This window comes from Phacochoerus africanus, chromosome 12 (assembly GCF_016906955.1).
Source record: "Phacochoerus africanus isolate WHEZ1 chromosome 12, ROS_Pafr_v1, whole genome shotgun sequence".
NCBI classification, from domain to species: domain Eukaryota; kingdom Metazoa; phylum Chordata; class Mammalia; order Artiodactyla; family Suidae; genus Phacochoerus; species Phacochoerus africanus.
Genome location: NC_062555.1, coordinates 54,865,259 through 54,886,273, shown reverse-complemented (window position 1 = coordinate 54,886,273; position 21,015 = coordinate 54,865,259). Strand labels below are relative to the sequence as shown.

At 38.1% G+C, this 21,015-nt stretch overlaps 1 protein-coding gene across 2 annotated transcripts in view; it reads left to right on the top strand.

The window, feature by feature from the left end:
* Positions 1–21,015, top strand: part of MYO3A (myosin IIIA) — a 224,632-nt gene that overhangs the window by 63,117 nt on the left and 140,500 nt on the right. For both annotated transcript variants that reach the window (XM_047755030.1, XM_047755031.1), the window contains exons 7-10: positions 1,918–1,994; positions 7,861–8,006; positions 12,042–12,107; positions 14,422–14,577. In XM_047755030.1, coding sequence (XP_047610986.1) covers positions 1,918–1,994; positions 7,861–8,006; positions 12,042–12,107; positions 14,422–14,577 — 445 coding nt within the window. The remainder of the gene's footprint in view (positions 1–1,917; positions 1,995–7,860; positions 8,007–12,041; positions 12,108–14,421; positions 14,578–21,015) is intronic.

Here is a 21,015-nt window from a genome sequence, read left to right as displayed (position 1 = left end):
GCTACAGCTCCGATTAGACCCCTAACCTGGAACCTCCATATGCCGCGGGAGCGGCCCAAGAAATGCCAAAAAGACAAAAAAAAAAAACTACCTTTATGAAATTGGAAGAAAAATGTTCATTGAGGGTCAAATATATTTTTTAATTTTTTCATAAATAGAAATCCTCAGAATAAATTTTAGTATACTAATAATCACTTTTTAACTTCTTTTAAAATCCATTTATTTCTCCTATTTAAGTAAATAAATTACTGTGCTCTGATACTAGCATAAAATCCAAGCTTAATCATTCCTGCCTTTAAATTAATAGAAAAAGGTTTACATTAATTTTTCTGAAAAGTAAAATACCTGGTGTATAGATAGAGGTAGAGGATGGATTTTGGAGAAATGCATAGTAAGTGTTTATTCCTTTTCTTCAGATCATCTGTTAGAAAATATTCAAGGGAGAAACTTTAATCAGATTAGATATTGTCTTTTTAATCAAAAAATGATTTAGTAAGGATATTTTTTCTGTCAAATAATAAACTTTTTTTTTTTTGTCTTTTTGCCATTTCTTGGGCTGCTCCCACAGCATATGGAGATTTCCAGGCTGGGGTTGAATCGGAGCTGTAGCCGCCCGCCTACGCCAGAGCCACAGCAACGCGGGATCTGAGCTGCGTCTGCAACCTACACCACAGCTCACGGCAACGCCAGATCCTTAACCCACTGAGCAAGGCCAGGGATCGAACCCACAACCTCATCGTTCCTAGTCGGATTCGTTAACCACTGAGCCATGACAGGAACTCCATAATAAACTTTTTTAAAAGCAAAATTTGAAGGCCATATATGAAGATTCCATTGGGACAAGATTAATACATTGGTGGGGGAGGTTCTTGAGGGCCTAAATTAATGTGGAACTAAAACATACCACCAGCCCTCTGCTTAAGTATGTTTCTACTGGTGAAAGGCCCCTTTGGCTGAATATGGCCTTTGAATTTCATGACAAAGGTCAACTTTCATCTTGGAGGAATCAAATATATCCAGTTTTAAACCTCAATTAGTGCCTTTGTTCTACACTGATTCTAAGAAAAATGGCCAGAACCTAAAACAAATGTGACACCCAGGAGGAACTTTTCAAAGCAACATGTCCGGGAGTTAAAGTCTGTGTTTTGGGGATGATCCATCAAGTCCAGAACAGGTCAGGGGGAGCAGCGCTGTGCAGCCAGAGGAGCAAAGGTGTGAAATGTGAGGAGAGAGACTGTACTCCCGACTTTTCTTAAGAGTCAGTTATGATCATGTCCAACTAGGTGAAAATCATAGGATGACATGACTGAAATATCTGGTTATACCTCTTCATTGTAATCCTTCTGTTTGTCCTCTCTCTAAAGAAAAGAACTGAGTCTCTTGATGGTGTTGGTATTTTTAAATCGATGCAGTTCAATGAAAACTTCTGATCAGGTGTGATTTGCCCCCAGTCGATAGATGGGAAATTAATTTTGTTCACCTTCACAAGTCCCTTCTGTGTGCACACCACCACATAAAACACTTTCAAATCCACTGGTAGGCAGAGGGAAGAGGAAGCAGAGGTAGCCTGCCATTCAAATCACAGCTACATGCCAGAATATGCAATGCAGACAAATCATTTAAAACCTAGATGGTCAAAAGATATAGAGGTTAGTATAATCAGGAGCAGATTAAGTGAGGATGGGGGAGACTAAACTTGAAATGGGGCTTTAGGCCTGGATAGGTTATTGAGAAATAGAAAATAGGAGGATCCCTGGGTCTCTTGGCTATGCAGACATCCTGACCTAGGATACTTTAAGATGAAATTCAAGTCCATTGGCAGCTGTAAGGGAACAGAATTTTATGAGTTTGTAAGCAATTGGAATCTCCGTACCTGAGTGATGAATGCCAGAAGTAAGCTTCATCTCTTCCTTCCAGGTGTGTCTGCACAGCTCACCAGCACTTGGCACCGTCGGAATACATCCGTAGGAACACCGTTTTGGATGGCTCCTGAGGTCAGATAGAGTTTTGAGGGAGACAAATATAATATTTGATCCTTTCTGAGTTTCCTTTTCATGCGTATTCTATCTCCATATGTGTTTTGGAATGTACTAGAAAAAGAGGTCGGTTGTGTTGTTTTTCTTTTTTTGTCTTTTTTTGTCTTTTGTCTCTCTCTCTTTTTTTTTTTTTTTTTTTTTTGAGGGCCGCACCCACAGCTTGTGGAGGTTCCCAGGCTAGGGGTCTAATCAGAGCTGTAGCTGCCGGCCTACATCACAGCCACAGCAACGCCAGATCCAAGCCGACGTCTGCGACCTACACCACAGCTCATGGCAACGCCGGATCCTTAACCCACTGAGTGAGGCCAGGGATCGAACCCACAACCTCATCGTTCCTAGTCGGATTCATTTCCACTGAGCCACGACAGGAACTCCGGTTGTGTTGTTGTTCTGTGAGATACTTGCATGTGTGAGAAGGGACATGAGAGATAACAAATGGGCTGTGAATGAGTATATGAATAAATGAAGGATTAAATGACTGAGTCAGATGAGGTGAAGAGAAGCTACTGTTGAACAACACAGGTTTGAGCTGCAGGTCCACTTATACACAGATTTTTTTTCAATAAATATAGCACCTGTATTTTCGTTTTTTAGATCTTTTTTTAAATTGATGTATAGTTGATTTACAATGTTGTGTTAGTTTCTGGTGTACGTCAAAGTGATTCATATGTATATTTTTTTCATTATAGGTTATTATAAGATTGAATATAGTTCTCTGTGATATACCTTAGTTTTTCATTAAATATACTTTTAATTGCTTAAACTATATTTTTGTTTTTGATATTTAGATTCTGTTTTTAACTTGGATAGGAATAATAAAAACTCCCAGCTTTGTTTAAGATCAGATTCTGGTCTGTTAACCTATATATTTAATAAGTTCTCATATTGAGTCACTCTGCTTAGAGCCATGTTCACTTAAGATTCTTTTCACTGTCACCTTTGTAAATGTGTTGAGAAACTGCTGGAATAGTTGAGGAAAAATGTTTTCTAGAGTCACATCTTTTCTCCACAGTCACTGTTAATGCCTTTAATCATTTTAATTATGTGTATCAGTAAAGAACACTTATGTTTGAAAGCTCTCTCTGCAACCTTTGGGAAAAGCTCTGCTATTTACCTATAACTTTCTAGGGAGTGAAGAGAGGAGAAGGAATTCAAATATTACATTAATATTGCAAAATCTTAGAATTAAATTTGTTTGAGCGTTAAGTCCTGGTGTACTGTTTCTATTTTGATACTAATCCAATTACTACTTAGAAAAAAAAGCTAAAATTTAAAGGTAATGTAAAATATGGAGGAAGGAAAAGTTACATTAAGATACTTTAAACAATTCCAGTGGATTCAAAACCTTTTGAACAGGGAGAACATCTTAGAATAAAAGGTAGAGAGTACAGTCATATAAGCAAAAACAAAATTGAATAGAGATTCTCAAATGAGTGTTTCTTCAGTTTGTTCTGATATATTACTAGTGTTTCAAAAGCTTATGAAAAAATCTTAAAAATGAGAAATTAATAAAATTTAGCTATAATACCAAACATTGTGGGGAGCTCCCATTGTGGCGCAGAGGAAACCAATCTGACTAGTATCCATGAGGATGTAGGTTTGATCCCTGGCTTCACTCAGTGGGTCGGGGATCCGGCATTGCTATGAGCTGTGGCACAGATGTGGCTCAGATCCCATGTTGTTATGGCTGTGGCATAGGCCAGCAGCTGCAGCTTTGTTTCTCACCTTAGCCCAGGAACTTCTATATGCTGAGGGTGTGGCCCTAAAAAGCAAAAAATACACAAAAAGCAAACTTTACGTCTTAGTCACATATGTTAATAATTAGTGTAATAAATGCTGTGATATATAATAACTACATGATTGCAATTAATAGTTAGCTTATATGTTAATTTTAGTGGCAAAGCCATTTTATTTTATTTACTTACATATTTCAAGTTCACTAGTAAAAACAATTTTGATTAGTAGATCTTAGAATTAATCTATGCATGAAAGGAACTGTTATGATATATCTAAATTTAATTACCAAAGTAGTAAATGAGTTAATAACTAAAATTGACAGTCATTTTACTGAGAAGTCATTATTTGTTATTAATAAGCCTACAGTAGCACAAACAGTGTTTGAAAGTGGTTTCCTGCTCAGCAAACCAACAGATATTATATAAAAGAGAAAGGGTCACTGCATCTCTTCAAACTTTTTCATGTAAATATGTGTTCAAGATTTTGTGTGTGTTGTATTCATGGCTCTGTAATAAGCATTTTCCAACTTGTGAATAATTGGCACTATTTCAATAAATTCCACTTATCCAGAATTGTTGAAGAATATATTTTGAATAACCAGCTATCTAGTTAATGAAGGTATCACATATATACCAGCTATGTGTTAAATTTCTAAGAATTAGAAAATAAGGTAAACAAATGTAATAGTCTTGATAATTAATGGCATAGAATTATTTTAGTGTTTTAAGATGTCACAGGCAAGCTTGTTCAAGGCAATTATCAATTGAAAAGCAAAATTCTTGATTTGACTTTTTTTTCAATTCAGTTGTAGATCAGAGGTAGCATTTGTTGCTTATATAAAGCCATCCTTCTCAAAGGGGGTGGAGGAAGCAGTGACTATGGTAGTTGACCATGTAACTTACTGTGTAACCCAGGATACTTTGGAAAATGACTATTTATAATGACTCTAGGAAAGCAAGCATAAACCGGGAATGTCAAGGGCAAATTGGGGCATGGTTCACCCCAGCTATGAGGTTATGATTTTCCTGGAGCACAGGTATGAAGCTGTAAAATGAGTTATCCTGAAATAGGAATTTTACAAAGGGGAAAAAAACAAACAAACGTGGTGTGGAAAATACTATTTTCATACTCAGGTAGATAAAGTTATACAATAAAATGGAAAGTTCATATGAATATATTTTAACAGTTTTTTTTTTGAGAGAGAATTCACATACTGTGTAATTTACTCGTTTAACGTAAAGTTTAATGATTTTTTAGTGTATCTTTGAAGGGTTGTACAACCATCATCACGATCTGATTTCAGAACATTTTTACTCTCCCTGAAGGAAACCCCATACTCATTAAGTCACGCTCCAGCTCTCAAATTCTCTTACACTAGGCAACTGCTAATCTGCTTTCTTTCTGTCTGTTTGCCTGTTCTGGACATTTTGTATAAATGGAATCACACAGTATGTGGCCTTTGAGTCCTGTCCAGCTTCTTTCTCTTAATGCCCATCCATGTTGTAACATATGTCAATGCTCAATCCTTTTTTAAAATTTTTTTATGACTGTACCTGTGGCATATGAAAGTTCCCAGGCCAGGAGTAGAATCAGAGCTGCAGGCCTATATCATAGCCACAGCAACACCAGATCTGAGCCACATCTTCAACCTATACCACAGCTTGTGGCAATGCCAGATCCTTAACCCACTGAGTGAGGCCAAGGAATTTTTTTTTTTGTCTTTTTGTCTTTTTGCCATTTTTTGGGCTGCTCCCATGGCATATGGAGGTTCCCAGGCCAGGGGTTGAATCAGAGCTGTAGCTACCAGCCTGCGCCAGAGCCACAGCAACACAGGATCTGAGCTGCGTCTGCAACCTACATTGCATTTCATGGCAACGCCGGATCGTTAACCCACTGAGCAAGGCCAGGGATCAAACCCGCAACCTCATGGTTCCTAGTCGGATTCATTAACCACGGAGCCACAATGGGAACTCCGAGGCCAAGGATTGAACCAGCATCCTCACGGATACTATGTTGGGTCCTTAACAATAGGAACTCCTACTTCACTCCTTTTAATTGTTGAATAATATTCCACTCTGTGTGTGTGTGTGTGTGTGTGTGTGTGTGTGTGTGTGTACATACACCACATTTTATTTACCTATCACTGGTCATTAGACATTTGGGTTGTCTTCACCTTTTAGCTGTCATGATTAAAACTTCTATGAATATTCGTTCCATGAATTGTTGACATAAAAGTTGGGACTCTTGTGCTTGCTCCCAGTGTTTTAGGCTGTGCTCTGATTTCAGCAGTTCACTCTTCTGTGACAATAAAAACACTTTGGTGGGAAGAGTTGAGAATGCTGTGTAAGATGACATTGACATCACCAGCATACGGACTCTAAATTGGGAAACGATATTCTGTTTCTTTTCTCTCTGTCCATATATATGTACACACATAGTTTATTTATTTATGTGTTGATTATTGGCCTTCCGGGACTTAGAATTGTATTGGTTCATGACCTTCTTGTTTATTTGCCCATGAACTCACCACCCAACCCAGAACCAGGATGTCACCACTAGCATCCATTTGCCTCTATGCTTTTCCTCTGTCCCATCTTCTGACCCTTTCCCTATTGTAATCTTGTCCTACATGTTGTGTTTGTTATTGCCTTCCTTTTATTTTTAATCATACCCATATGTTTCTACTTAAACTGCTTTCTGTTATTGCTTTTAGTGTCAGATGTGAATGAAGATCTGCCTATGAAGGTGTCACCCTTCCTGGATGGCGTGTGTGTAGATGTTACTAACTAGTCTTCGCTGTGCCAACACAGGGATTTTTTTTAATATGTTAATAAGCCAGATGTTAAGTGAAAGATGAAATAATGTTCCTGATAGGACCTTAAGTTTCTTTCACTTTGCATATCATTTAGTGGTGCTGTAGTTAAAACCTGCCATCATCCCCAAATTATTTTTTATTTGTCTTGTGAGTTGGCATTCACAAAATATAAAATTTCTTTAAAATAAAAAATAGTTTTAAAATGTAAAGTTGAATTTTCTTTTTGTTATTACTGATTTTTTTTATTATTTGCAGTCCATCTGTATTTATAGTACATATTTAGAAATAAATTGTAAAGTAACTTTGTAATAATTCTTCTATATAATTCGACTATTTAATAATATCGCAAAAAAGATTCCAACTTTTTTTTCTTGTCTCTCATAATTTTTCAAAACCTGATTGTTTGGAGTTCCCGTCGTGGCGCAGTGGTTAACGAATCCGACTAGGAACCATGAGGTTGCGGGTTCGATCCCTGGCCTCACTCAGTGGGTTAACGATCCGGCGTTGCCGTGAGCTGTGGTGTAGGTTGCAGACACGCCTCAGATCCCGCGTTGCTGTGGCTCTGGCGTAAGCTGGAGGCTACAGCTCCGATTCGACCCCTAGCCTGGGAACCTCCATATGCCATGGGAGTGGCCCAAGAAATAGCTAAAAAGACCAAAAAAAAAAAAAAAAAACCTGATTGTAGCTTTACTATTTAGTGTGCTCTCAGATAAGCTGCTGATAAAGCCTTATCAATGTTTTTTTATCCAGTGTATTTTTCTCTTATTTTTCTGTATTTCTCCAAGCTTGTCTCATTCCTGCCTTCTAGTTGTCAGAAAATATCAAGGCCATTTAATTAGACTGCTCTTAAGCTTATTTTTCTTTGCCTCTTTTGCTTTTTATTTGTTAAAGACATGTTCTTTATATTTGCCAAGATGAATGATTCCAAAAACCTCTCAAATGTTTATCAAGTGGCTATCATTGCACAAGTGTCAGCTCTGTTTGATCCCATCCTTTCCCATTAGGGACACTGTTTCATTCCCATTTCTGTTTTGCATTTTCAAAAATATTTTTTCATAGGCTTCTTCCCTTATATTTGTAATCCTGCTAAGATATTCTCTTCTCAGAATAAAACTGCCACTACTAATTATAATTTGAGCTTTTACTCCCCTGCGTTACTACCTTTGCTCAGAGCTCTCAAACCTGTTTGAACACTTACACATTGTTCTAAGCATTTTGCTGTGTGCTTTGTTAAAGTCACAAACTTCATTTTTTTCCCGCATTTTCTACCAGGTGATTGCATGTGAACAGCAGTTAGATACCACTTATGATGCCAGATGTGATACGTGGTCCCTGGGGATCACAGCTATTGAGCTAGGAGATGGAGATCCTCCACTCGCCGACCTGCATCCCATGAGAGCACTCTTCAAAATACCCAGGTCAGAAGGCTCCCACCCTGGGGTACCTACAGTCCACCTTTCTTCCTGCAGCCACCAAATGCTGGTCGTGCTCCTTACAGAAATACCCACATATATTTCAGCAGGTTGGGAGCAGAGTGGCCTGGAATATCATCATGCTTCTTCTGAGACCCTCTTTGACCTATAGTCTCATTTCCCTGGTCTAAGTAAAAGAGCTTTCTCTTGATACTCATACATCTTTTTTCTTTGGCAAGGATTTGATCCCAGAAAACAGCAGCTCCTGCCACTCTTTTTTGGGGGTGGGTAGAAGGAGGCAAAAAAAGAACGCAGGCTTTTATCTAAAAGGTGAAAAAAATATGTATACATATATTGTTTAATATATATTATATATATAAATATATGATCTCCAAAGTCCAATTAAAAAATTCTATTTATTTAATGTTTAGGTAACTCAATTCTGAATTTACTTTTTCCTCCATTCTTTTGCTGTTTTTTTTTTCAATCTTGTGATTTTATTATTTTGTGTAAACTTAAAAATTTCTTATTGATTTTTTCCCCAACTTTTTCTTTTGGCTGAATGTCTCTTTATTTTCCTTTATCTATTGCTTCTCCCTCCCTCTTTTTTATTTCCCTTGCAAACTTTTCAATAAGAAAAAAAAAAAAAAACTGGGTCATTTGCTCTGTGGAGTTTTTGACAACCTAGGTTTTGTTGAGTGTATCTTTATGGTGCTCGTTCCTCTATCCCTTGTATTTCTTGTGAATTGGTCTTCCTTCCACTCTATCCACTCCCAAATTTATCACTGAGGCTCCTGGCCCACAGTCAGTGCCCCAGAGATGTGTCCCATTTCACTTTATCAATCTGGTAATTTTTTACTATTTGCTAAGACTTCCCTTTGCTTAGAACTTTAAAATAATAGTTTTAAGAAAGTTATAAATAAAATTTAATGGTAAAATAATATGGAGTTCCCATCGTGGCACAGCAGAAACAAATCTGACTAGGAACCATGAGGTTGCGGGTTCAATCCCTTGCCTCGCTCAGTGGGTTAAGGATCTGGCGTTGCTGTGAGCTGTGGTATAGGTCGCAGATGCTGCTCAGTTCCCATGTTGCTGTGGCTCTGGTGTAGGCCTCCATTTGCCACGGGTGCGGCCCTAAAAAGCAAATAAATAAATAAAATGTATTGATAAAATAATAATAATTTAAAACATGTCGGTGTTCTGAGTTCCTGCTGTGGCCAAGTGGATTACGAATCCCACTACAGTGGCTTGGGTCACTGCAGAGGCAATCGTTCAATCCCCAGCCCAGCGCAGTAGCTTAAAGGACCCATTGTTGCCACAACCGCAGCTTGAATTCATTCCCTGGCCCAGGAACGTTCATATTGCCTTGGGGCTGCCATAAAAAATAAATTAAATAAATAAATAAATAAATAAATAAAATATGTTAGTGTTCTGAATATATTAATATAAAACACTAAACTTAGAAGAAAAATTTCTTTGGAGCCAGAAAAGCATTTTCCTACACAGACCCCCTCCCCTTCAGTGTGTATATTGACAGACTTTTCCCCTGCTTTTCTTATCACTAATAAAACACTTTTTTATATATGTTTTAGTTAGTTCCTAGATATATCAGAAATGTATCATACCTAAAAAGACTGCCTATTTTTATTATAAATCTGTTGTCTTTTGAAGACTTTCTTAAGGGTTTTGCCCAGTACCTTAATTTTAATGAAACACACCAAGGGCCTGTGGTGACAGGGGTCAAGGGCAGAAAGGTAAGGTATGTTACAGTTTTTTACCACATTCTCCATTAAATAAATTTTGTGGTCCCAATGCCTATAGAACATTGAATCACATGTACAAAGCCCTGGCAGGGGGGGTGGTTCTAGTCCCAAAGAAACAATGCCAGTATGACATACTCATTTCCAAATAGATCTATTTGGAATTTTGTCATGTAGTTAAATTAGTATAGCACTAAAGCATTTGAATTTGGTTTTTTGTTTTTTGTTTTTTTTCTTTTTCGGCCGCCCTACGGGCGTGTGGAGTTCCAGGCCAGGGATCAGATCTGAGCCACAGTTGTGACCTATGCCGTCGCTTTAGCAATGCCGGAGATCTTTAACCCACTGTGCCAGGCCAGGGTCAAACCTGCATCCCCGGTTTAATGCAGAGGCCACCCCTGATCCCATTGCACCACAGTAGGAACTCCTTGAATTTGTTTTTAACTTTATTTGGAGTTTTCTATCCTATCTATTTGTTCTGAATTACAGTACATTAGAGATGCATATATCATCTTATATGTAACAATTTCAGTGTCTCTCTCGGGTCTTACTGTTTGTAAAATATACTACTTATTGGTAAGTAAGGAAATAAGATTACTTAAAAAAAAAAAAAAAGAACAGAAAACCTGCTGTATACCAAGTCCAAGAAATTTAATTACATTTGAGGGGAACAAACAAATCTGTGTATCCTAACTTCTGTTGTCATTCAGTATGTAAGATGCAGCACTGTTCTTTCTGAACCATTTAAATGAGGATTTAAATGACCATAGTTAGCTTACTGTTGTAATCCTTGGTGATGATGCCACATGGCGACGGATGCTACTGCTGATATATATGGTATCTATGAGCAAGGTACCTGTGGAAACTGCTTCATCTTGGTTATTCTTACTTCTATCAGGATATCTCTAAGAATACTGACTATAGAAATAAGTAGGAAAAAAGGGGGAATCTGAGGGGTTCCTATTATGGCTCAGTGGTAATGAAACCGACTAGTATGCATGAGGATGCAGGTTCAATCCCTAGCCTCGCTCAGTGGGTTAAGGATCCAGTGTTGCTGTGAGCTGTGGTGTAGCTCCCAGACACAGCTCGGATCTGGGTGTTGCTGTGGTATAGTCCAGCAGGTGCAGCCCTGATTCAAACCCTAGCCTGGGAACTTACATATGCCATGGGTGCAGCCCAAAGAAAGAAAGAGGGATATGAAAAGCTACCTAGTTCTGAATGTTCTAAAATCATCAAAACCTTGTTATACTCCAAGCAAGCCAACAGGTCTCTTGGAAGGGAAATTTTCAGAACAAACAGCAAAGCAAGCTTGTTGGAGGAAAGAATTGCTTCTTTTAATGTGCAAATCAACAGTCTCCAAATAGCCCTAAGGATTGTAAAAGTAGCTTTAGGAGTGATATAGGGTAGATGAGTAGCTGTACTTTTCTTTAATGACCCTGTACAGACTGTACATTAATTTCATTATAAGCTATTTAAGAGTAACGCAGAGCTGAAGAAAAAGTATTTCCATGCCACTAATGAAAACAGAGAACTGTTAGAATTCACATAAAGCAATACTCAGGAAATTCACCGATCACGGTTGATCAGTGTGGCTTGATTACAGTCAGATCAGCCTCATTCTCAAATGATGTTCCTTTGTACTCATGAACATACCAAAAAAAGAAAAGATTCGTTTAGCTGAAAATGAAAGGAATTAATAACAGAATCTTCTAAGTGGCATTTGAAGCTTTATTGCTGATCATATTTTCCAGTTCCTTACTTTTGTAACCTTGTTTCTGACCATCTATGCAGAAACAGCAGAACAAGTCATAAATGCATTCTGCTCTGAAGGCCCCTCTCTATTGCAGTTTCCTCCATATTCTGAACAGTTCTCCTTCCAGGTCACCTCCGTATATATGTATCCTGAATGGTCCTCACAGGCTTCTGTAGGACTCAAAGTAAAAAATCTTTACTATTACTTACAGGAGCCATTGTTTCTCTTCAGCTAAGTATTTATGTTTCCTCTAGGGCTCTCAGTTCAAAGCACAAAGATTCTTTCAAAGAAAAAAATTACCAGTTAGAGAAAAATGGGTCATGTATTAAGTGCTTTCAGAGAAACAAGGAACCTGTCATTCCATATAAAGAATGATTAATTATCTGTCTTTGACTTGGAAAATGATGATAATGCTTGATTATACCTGGAAGAATCTGAATGCAGTGATGCATTAGTCTCTCTGGCTCTGCCTCTTAATTTTATCCTAACTAACCAGTACACAAAATCCAACCTTGTATCTTGTTTTTCCAGGAATCCACCCCCCAAATTGAGGCAGCCTGAGCTATGGTCAGCAGAGTTCAATGACTTCATCAGCAAGTGAGTCACAACAGTGTTTTAAAAGAATCTAAGAGATCACATGCTGCTGTAACTTTGAAATGTGCTTCTGAATCTCCTCCTTATCTATGAAATAGTCCCAGAGATTTCCATTATTTTCTTCAAAACAAGCATTTATAGTGGCTTCGAACATTCAGTGAACTCATTATTGCTCCAGTAATTGTGGGACTTCAAGGATTCTTCAAGGAGGTAGAGCTCAAAGCCTCTGGCCAAAACAAGAATTATTAGACCTTTATCATTGCCCTACTAGTCTCAATGTAATGCCCTCCCCCACCTTGAGCAACCTGTCTTACTCCTTCCTACCCACTGCTGGGAAAGGTATGTGCCCCTAGCCCATATACAGGATTATATGCCCCTAACCTACCAGCAAGTGTATCATAAAACACCTCTTTCCCCAGCCAATCAGCAGGTCAGCAGGTGTATCTTAAGACTTCTCCTCTCCCTGGGCTATAAAAATAGACATGACCACACACTCAGAATTGGCTCTCCCTAATTGTCAGGAAATTGTCCCACTGCAATAGCAGTGTCTCTTATCTCAATAAACTCTTCTTTCTTTTCAACCTCCTATGAATCTGGAAAATTCTTTTTCAAACTCATGAACCCAGACCACAACAGCAATGATCTCAGGGTCATGTTTGTTTCACTTATCAATAGCTGTGCTTTTTTGGATGTTGCATCATCCATGAACCCATCCGTCTGTCCCCCTGCCTTTTGCAGCAGTGCCTTTGGCATTTCCCACCATCTCACCCATCATCTATTCAATCTGTTCCTTGGCTCTTCATTTATCTGCATCACTAATTCTCATCATAATCAGGGATTTTTCATTGCACTTGGTGAGTCAGATAACCATATAGATCAAATGTTTATACGTTTGAAATTCACTTTTAATTTGGCAGATACTTAGTGCAAGTGCCATACCTCCAGACAATTGACTAGAAGTTATGAGTCAGCCATTTCTAAATCTGTCCATGAACTTTTTTTCATAATCTTTATCATGATTTCACCTTGAAAATATAAGGTAAGGGATGATTCCAGGTTTTAAATGGAAGAGAGGGGTCCAACTTCACTCAGAAAATGTAAAAAGGTTGCAAAGAGAGTAGAGGAACCAGTCATCCTTGTTCATAACTGCTTCATCTGGTTTTCCAACCACAAACATCTGTGTGTTTCTAAAGAGGCTTATGAAAATGCAAGGATTGATAATCTGTATTTATGTTTGTGTTTTAGTTTTCACTCAGCTAGTCATTACTGAATATGTACTATGCATTGTAGAATATTTATCTTTTTTTTTTTTTTTGTCTTTTTTGTGGCCGCACCCACAGCATATGGAGACTTCCAGGCTAGGGGTCTAATCAGAGCTGTAGCTGCCGGCCTACGGCAGAGCCACAGCAATGTGGGATCCGAGCCACGTCTGCAGCCTACACCACAGCTCACAGCAACTCCAGATCCTTAACCCATTGAGCAAGGCCAGGGATTGAACCTGCAACCTTATGGTTCCTAGTCGGATTCGTTAACCACCGAACCACGAAGGGAACTCCTGTAGAATATCTAATAAACTGCAGTCAAAAAGTTCTCCCTTATACGGACCAGAAAACTGTTTCTGTCTTAATTATACCAGTTGATCCTAGGGTTTTTTGCCCCTTGTAACCACTGAAAACTAGTCTAATTCCTCTCCCAAGTATTTGAAGACAGCTGATTAAACATGCAGGTCAGATGTTCCTCTTATGATACTAGATGTGCTCACCTGGTTGATCCTATCAAGAGGTGTAATATGCATTAGTCCACCTACTGGAGGACCTCAAGAAACTCCCCTGACATGGAATTTAAACATTCTCAGCACATAGACTTCCTGCAGTGGGTTAGCAGTTTTATCACGTAGAAAGAAATAGATCAATTGAGAAACCTTTAAAGGCATTAGCAAAGGGAAACTGAAAAGCTAGGTTTAATTTCAGATAAGCATGAAAACTGTAATGACTTCATTGTTGTTTTTCTTTGGCTCCTGGCTTGTCAAGGAGACTGCAGTGGAGACTGAGTTCAATTATCACTCTGCAGTCATGCTTGCTGGGAGGCTAGGGAAGTGGAATTCAGTTGGAAGTTGGTATCACTCACAGATGTGTGCACTTGCACAAACATTCATTTACCATATTGCAGTTTTAACATTTTTTGAGATACGTTTCTTGAGCTGAGCATCAATGAGGAACATCATTCCATTGTTTCAGAGTAGTTTTTAGTACTGTGACTAATAAAATTCAAAACTCTAACTTATCTAATAATTGCATGTTCCTTTTTGCCAGTGCAGGTGCTTGACTAAAGATTATGAAAAGCGACCTACAGTGTCAGATCTTTTACAGCATAAATTCATTACTCAAATTGAAGGCAAAGATGCGATGTTGCAAAAACAACTCATGGATTTCATCAGCACTCATCAGTGCACAGGAGGCACAGAAAAGGCCAGGTAATCAAATAATGTTTTGACCATAAAAGTCCAGAGATCATCTAGAGTCTGACAGCTTTATAATGAAATGGTTGTTAAAGTGAGAAAAGAATTCCCTGGTTTAATTATTTAAACTCTCTGGTTGTGGTTTGGAGATAAGCATGAAAAGTGAATGTCACCTGTTGAGTTGCATCCTGATATTAGTAAAATTAGTAGCAGCATTTTTAAAACAACTTCATCGGAACCAAGAATGAAAACTTCAGTGGATGATTAGTAATTGTTTATATTTTCTTGTATTTTCTTCTCTTCCATGAGGTAATATATCTTAGATTGGAGATTTAAAAAGTAACATAACACTGAAATACTTTTTCTTTTTTCTTTTTTTAGGTACGTACCCAAGGCATGTGGAAGTTCCCAGGCTAGGGATCAAATTGGAGCTGCCCTGAGCCACATCTGTGACCTACACCACAGCTCATAGCAATGCCGAATCCTTAACCCACTGAGTGAGGCCAGGAATCAAACCCGCATCCTCATGGATACTAGTTAGGTTGTTTCCGCTGAGCCACAGTGGGAACTCCCTTGAAATACTTTTTGGCACTGTTATTTATGGTATCATTTTCCCTGGTTAAATTATATTCAAAAATCACTTTTAATGTTTTTTGTATACTTCCTGCTTTTATTTTTAATGATCTATTTTGTGTATTTTTTACAATATTGAATATTTTCACTTACTGTAGATGGTATATATGTTTATTTTATGAAATTGAGGAAATACTTAGAAGTGTACAACATAAAATTAATTATAACATTTTAATCTATAACCTAATATCTTGTGAATGAAAATACTTTTAAAAAACTTAATTGGAATATATGTGTCCTGGAACCTGCCTTCTGCCACCGACTAGTGAATATCCATGTCTTTCAGTACCCTTCTACCACAAATTCAATTGCTGTGCAACATTCTCTTGCATGACTATTCCATGGTTGATTTAAATAATCCCTTATTATTGGACATTTAGTTTTTATTGTTTTTGTTCTAATAAGTAACACTGTAATGAACAGAATGCACACAAATCTCTTATTTCCTTAAGATAAATTCCTATAGGTGGTACTGTTAAGTCAAAGAATCATTTTTTGTAATTTAAATTTATTCTTGAGTTTCACCTACTAGTTTCACCTCAGGAGCATATAACTCTTTAGGGAGCTGGAAGAGGTAGGTAGAAAATAGGACATAACCTAAAAGACAGTTATATTTGAATTCCTGTTGAGATTTAACATATTTAATTCCTATTTCTTTAATGCCTACTATGTGTAGAACTTTGTGTTATATCATATGATTTTACAACAACCCTGAGGGAAATATTTTATGATCCCCCATTATCATAGCTGAGAAGAACTGAGGTTTGAAGAGGCTAAGTAACTTGTACAAAGCTGCGCAGGTAATGAATTATGTAACAGCGATTCAATAGCCCAATCCCAAAGACAAAGCTTTATTCACATGAATATAAGTGGTCAGCAATAGTGGACAATCTTGGGAGATAATAGTCCTTCTCTCAGTGACTTTACAACCCTGCTGAAGAGACCATCAATGAGGAAAAATTGAAGTTGTGAGTGGAATAGAATGCCATAAAGAAGGAAGCAGGCATGTGGTTTATCGGGAGGAGGTAGTTATGGGCTCCTCCATGCCCATCATTATATCTTTGCGTGGATACAATTTCATAGTCTGGCACAATTCCATCCTTCCCAAAGCAAATGGACAAACAGCAAGCATGCACCAACATTGTAGGGAGTGCTCATTGTTAAGAACTGTGAAGGATCTGAGATTTTATTCTACTGGCCAGGTAATAAGTTGACCTGACAGGTTCATGAATGCTACCAGAATATATGAGATTCCTGAATCAGAAGCAGAGGGCTTTATTACTCACAGTTAAGCCTGCAGCATGAGTTTTATGTTCATGTTGGTTGTCTTCACTTCATAAGTCCTTGGGGTGGTGGGAATGGCCTTGGTAGATGCTGTGTAGACAGTGAGTTTGCCTCACAGTTTGGGAATCCAGAGCTTGGGAAACTGTGATGTTTCAAAGGGGTTGCTAGAAAATCTTCCTAAATTTTTCCCTAGTTCAGACTTTATCTTTACTATTCTGGACAGCAAACAAAACTTCTATCTGTCCTGAAAAGAGACACTATCTTTAACTTCAAGCCTGATGGTATAGGAAGCAGAGCAAATATAGCCTTTAACAAAAGTTAACACAAGTCGTGGACAATTGCCTCCCCTCCCCACATTCAAGCATTCTAAGAATGGTTGAACTCTGCAGTTATTTAGGTCGTAAGCCTGGTGCTCTAAGTTCTAGTGATTCAAAAACATCATTGAAAATTACTATATATTGGACACTGTGTTAACCTAAGTTTAATACTTCTGTTTGAGTCACAAAATGTATTCTTTGTCCAGTAAAGAATTCAGAATATGTGTTTGGTATGAGAACTCATATCTTACGCAGTTACGGAAATTATACAGTCATTATTCCTTTAAATATAGATTCTCTCTCATTCTTTTTATTTCCTCCTCCTAAGATATAAATATTGGAATGTCCTGGTTTACCTTAAAGTCTTGTAATTTCTCCTTCATGTTTGTCATCTATTTATCAGTCTCTGCTGTATTTTGGATGATTTCTTCAAAATTGTTTTCAAGTTCACTAATTCTCTCTTAGACTAGGCCTAGGCTAGAGTTATCCTGTATACTGATATTTTCATGCTGATATTTCTACCAGTATCTGTGTTTTCCATTTTTAGAATTTTCTCACTATTTTATTTGTTAACCATTTATTCTTTCGACTTGTGATATCTGTCCATTCATATCTGGCTAATTTCTTTTTCTTTGTTGTGAATATGATTATTTCCTTTGTCTCTTGGCCTAAGACTACTTAAAAGTCATTTTTTGATTTGCATTTTAACCAGGTTGAAATATCCTGATTAATGAGTTCCTTTGTTTCCTCCATATGTGGTTACCTTTTATGGCTTAGAGTTTTAGTTTGCTCTCTCATCTTTAATAGGTGGGGTGTTTTGTTTTGCTTGTCCTTTCTTTCTGCATTTTCTTCTCCTATTTTGGAGGTTTTGCCTTTGCTGTAATCTCTCTTCGGGAGCCCCCCAGTCAAAGCCTTTCTGCCCATCTTGGCTTTGTAGATATTGCATATCTCGTCACTGAGCCAGTATGGAGTAGATCCCATGTCTCAGCTCTATCCTGCAATATCAGGTACCTGGCTGCATAAAAGGAAGAGAGTGAAGAATTTTTTCATTCTTCTCTTCTAGGCAAGATACACATTCAGCTCCATTTCTCCACTGAACCCAGGTCTGGACCTTTGTTTTGAGGGGTGTTCTGTTTCCTTACCTTCCAGGCCTCTTCTGCCTATTTCTAGACCTGGACTTCAAGTCACCTAAATTTTCTGTTCCCCTTACCCAGTGTGTATGTCATCTGTTAGATCCACTGTAAAGATCATCTTGTTTTAGAGAATGTCTTTGTCATTTTAATTCTGCTTGAAAATATTTTAAAATACATTTTATCTTTCACAAGTGTAAGTGGAAGGGGTGGGAGTGGAGCTTGTATCATGAACCCACAGCACCCTTTGGAATACAGCTCTATGACTTCATAGGAGGGGGAAGAAAAATGCTCTCAGAATTTTTATTTTAGTCCCCAGGTGTGACACTTACTCAGGGAAATGAAGAGGCTCTGGGATGCAAAAGTAATCTCTTCAAGATCATGCAAAATTATTTGATTTGTCGCAGTTCCCAACATTGATAAAACTGATTCAAAATCTGACTTTACTAAATCAATACACCTAACTCAGAGCAGACATTTTTGGTATATGATATTAACCTTTGGACTTGGGTTGATATATGTGCTTGGCAGGATCTTTTTTTTTTTTAATTCACAATTCAGTTTTAAAAATAAATTTCTACTCTAAAGTGAATAAAATGGTGACAAACTTGAATTACAAAGTACTCAAAATTTTTTCTCTTGAGCATCGTATTCTAAAATATTCAGTTATCTGATTTAATGGGAATAGATAAAAGTTGTTGGCAGTTGAAATGTGCTATTCAGCATTCTTGACTAAAAGCAACATAAGCCAACTTGAGAAGAAAGGCAATTTTGTGAAAAATACTGCACAGCTTAGAGAATTGAGAGGAAGGCAGAGAGCCAGACTTAAGCAGGAAGCCAAGGAAGCAGGGTGCCTCAAATAGCCCTCCTCAAGAACCACCTGTTAAGAGGCTGCCACTGATACCTGCCCTCAGTCCTGCAACGTTTCCTGCAGCAAAGCAACACTGGTTTCTTAAAAGCCACAACCTATACACTTTGAGGTATTTGCAAACTGATCTTGAGCTTTGTGTCAGTCCCTCAGTGTTCTAAGTTCCACACAGGACCATTGCTTCCCACTGCTGAGGTCACAGGCCCATGCCATAGGTGAAAAATGCAGGGAGAAACACAGAATCACCAGGTTCTCCCTCCCTTCCAGTTTCTAAAACGACAGGCAGAGTTTTTCCTCACAGCCATCTCGGAATTTTCCCCCACAGAGGAAAGGTGTTTTGAGCTGTCCTGAAGCAGTGAATACCCATCATGTAAACAGGTTCGTAAAATTATTTTACACACCTTGAATATTTAGGTACAAATACTATTTACGTGGTGACTTTGTGTACCTTGTAAATAAAGGAAAAACCCAGCCCTGCATCTACTTGAATGATAATAAATTCCCAATTAAAATTTCTTTCAGTAGTAGTTATACTGGAAACATGTTATCTTGTATTTTTTGGGTTTTTTTTTTGTCTTTTTGCTATTTCGTGGGCCGCTCTCACGGCATATGGAGGTTCCCCGCTAGGGGTCGAATCGGAGCTATAGCTGCCAGCCTATGCCAGAGCCACAGCAACGCAGGATCCGAGCCGCGTCTGCGACCTACACCACAGCTCACAGCAACGCCGGATCGTTAACCCACTGAGCAAGGGCAGGGATCCAATCCGCAACCTCATGGTTCCTAGTCGGATTCGTTAACCACTGCGCCATGACGGGAACTCCTATTTTTTGGTTTTTATATAAAGCAGAATAACTTGGTACCCTTAACATGCTAGTGGTAACCTTTGATGTGTAGAAATTATGTTTTGCGTGTAATTTTATAGAAGCAAAAAGGAATATTTATAAGAGTAACTCAAACATGGTTAATTCTTGAGCCAAAAATAGTAGATGTGTTTGTGATGCTGTTCTAATTATCCCACTTGTCCCAGCATATATAGGTTTCAAACCAGGATGTAGGGCATATTTGAGACACATCTTAAAGGATTAACAAATGCAAAACAAACTAAAAAATTGTCCAACCATTCAGTGCTAAATATGCCTGGTTCAAGCTGTCAGTTCTTTATTGAGGTGTGGGACTTTGTGTAATATAAATGCACTAGAATGAGATTTTGATTTTACACCCCTCCCCCCCAAAAAAAAGAAGAAAAAGAAGGAAACAGAAAAATCAATAGGAAGTAATAATAGAGTTCTTTCAGTGCAATACAATGCATAACCCCATTTTACTTTCTATTTTCTGGACAAGATAATTTTCTTCTAATGGCTATGACTATGTCATGGCGAGAATTATTCACCATTTGGAATATTTACTCTTTAATACAGGGGACTTCTAAAATGCTTCCTGGCTGCTCTCATAATAACTCCTTTTGATTCCTGTCTCCACATGAGTATTTCAGAGACACTTCAAACTCAACCTGGGACCTTATGCTATCCCACTCCGAATTAGTTCTTTGCTCCCTTTCTTATTAGTGGCACCACCACCCATCCCATTATTCCTGCCAGAAATCCAGGGATAAATCTTGCCGTATTCTTCTCTCCTACTTTCTGTTTTCAGTCCACAGCAAGGCAAAATTTCTTACACCCCCACTCAACCCATTACCAATTGGATATAATCCTTGCTACCGTGGAAATTATGGATTGAGGCATGTTCATGTCGTTTCCATATTATTTGAGGGCACTGTGTAAAGCTCTGGATGAGGTGCTTACATAAGGGTCTGACAGCTGGAACAACTATAGAGTCTGTGCCCTGGGTTTTGTGTCTTGGACAGACACTGCCACCAGCTCATGCCTTGATGAGACCTTTTCTCCTAGATTTCATACAGATAGCTCCTTTACCACTTTATTTTGTCCAAAATAAGACACTAAAAATTAGTCTTCCTTTTTAGTAAAGGGATTAAAAATAAGAATGTAAATAACCATTATACACAGTAAGACATTTCAGTCCCATAACAGGAATACAAATAATATCCTCTGAGAGTTTGGAAGATCAGAGTACTTTGACTAGCAGGGATAGGCAGGCTTATCTGGGAAGTAGCCTTAATCAGCACTGCAGGGGATAAGCAGGATTTAATACTGTGAAAATAGTTATCCCCAGAGGAACTTTGTTGCTGAAAGGAATAGCCTGT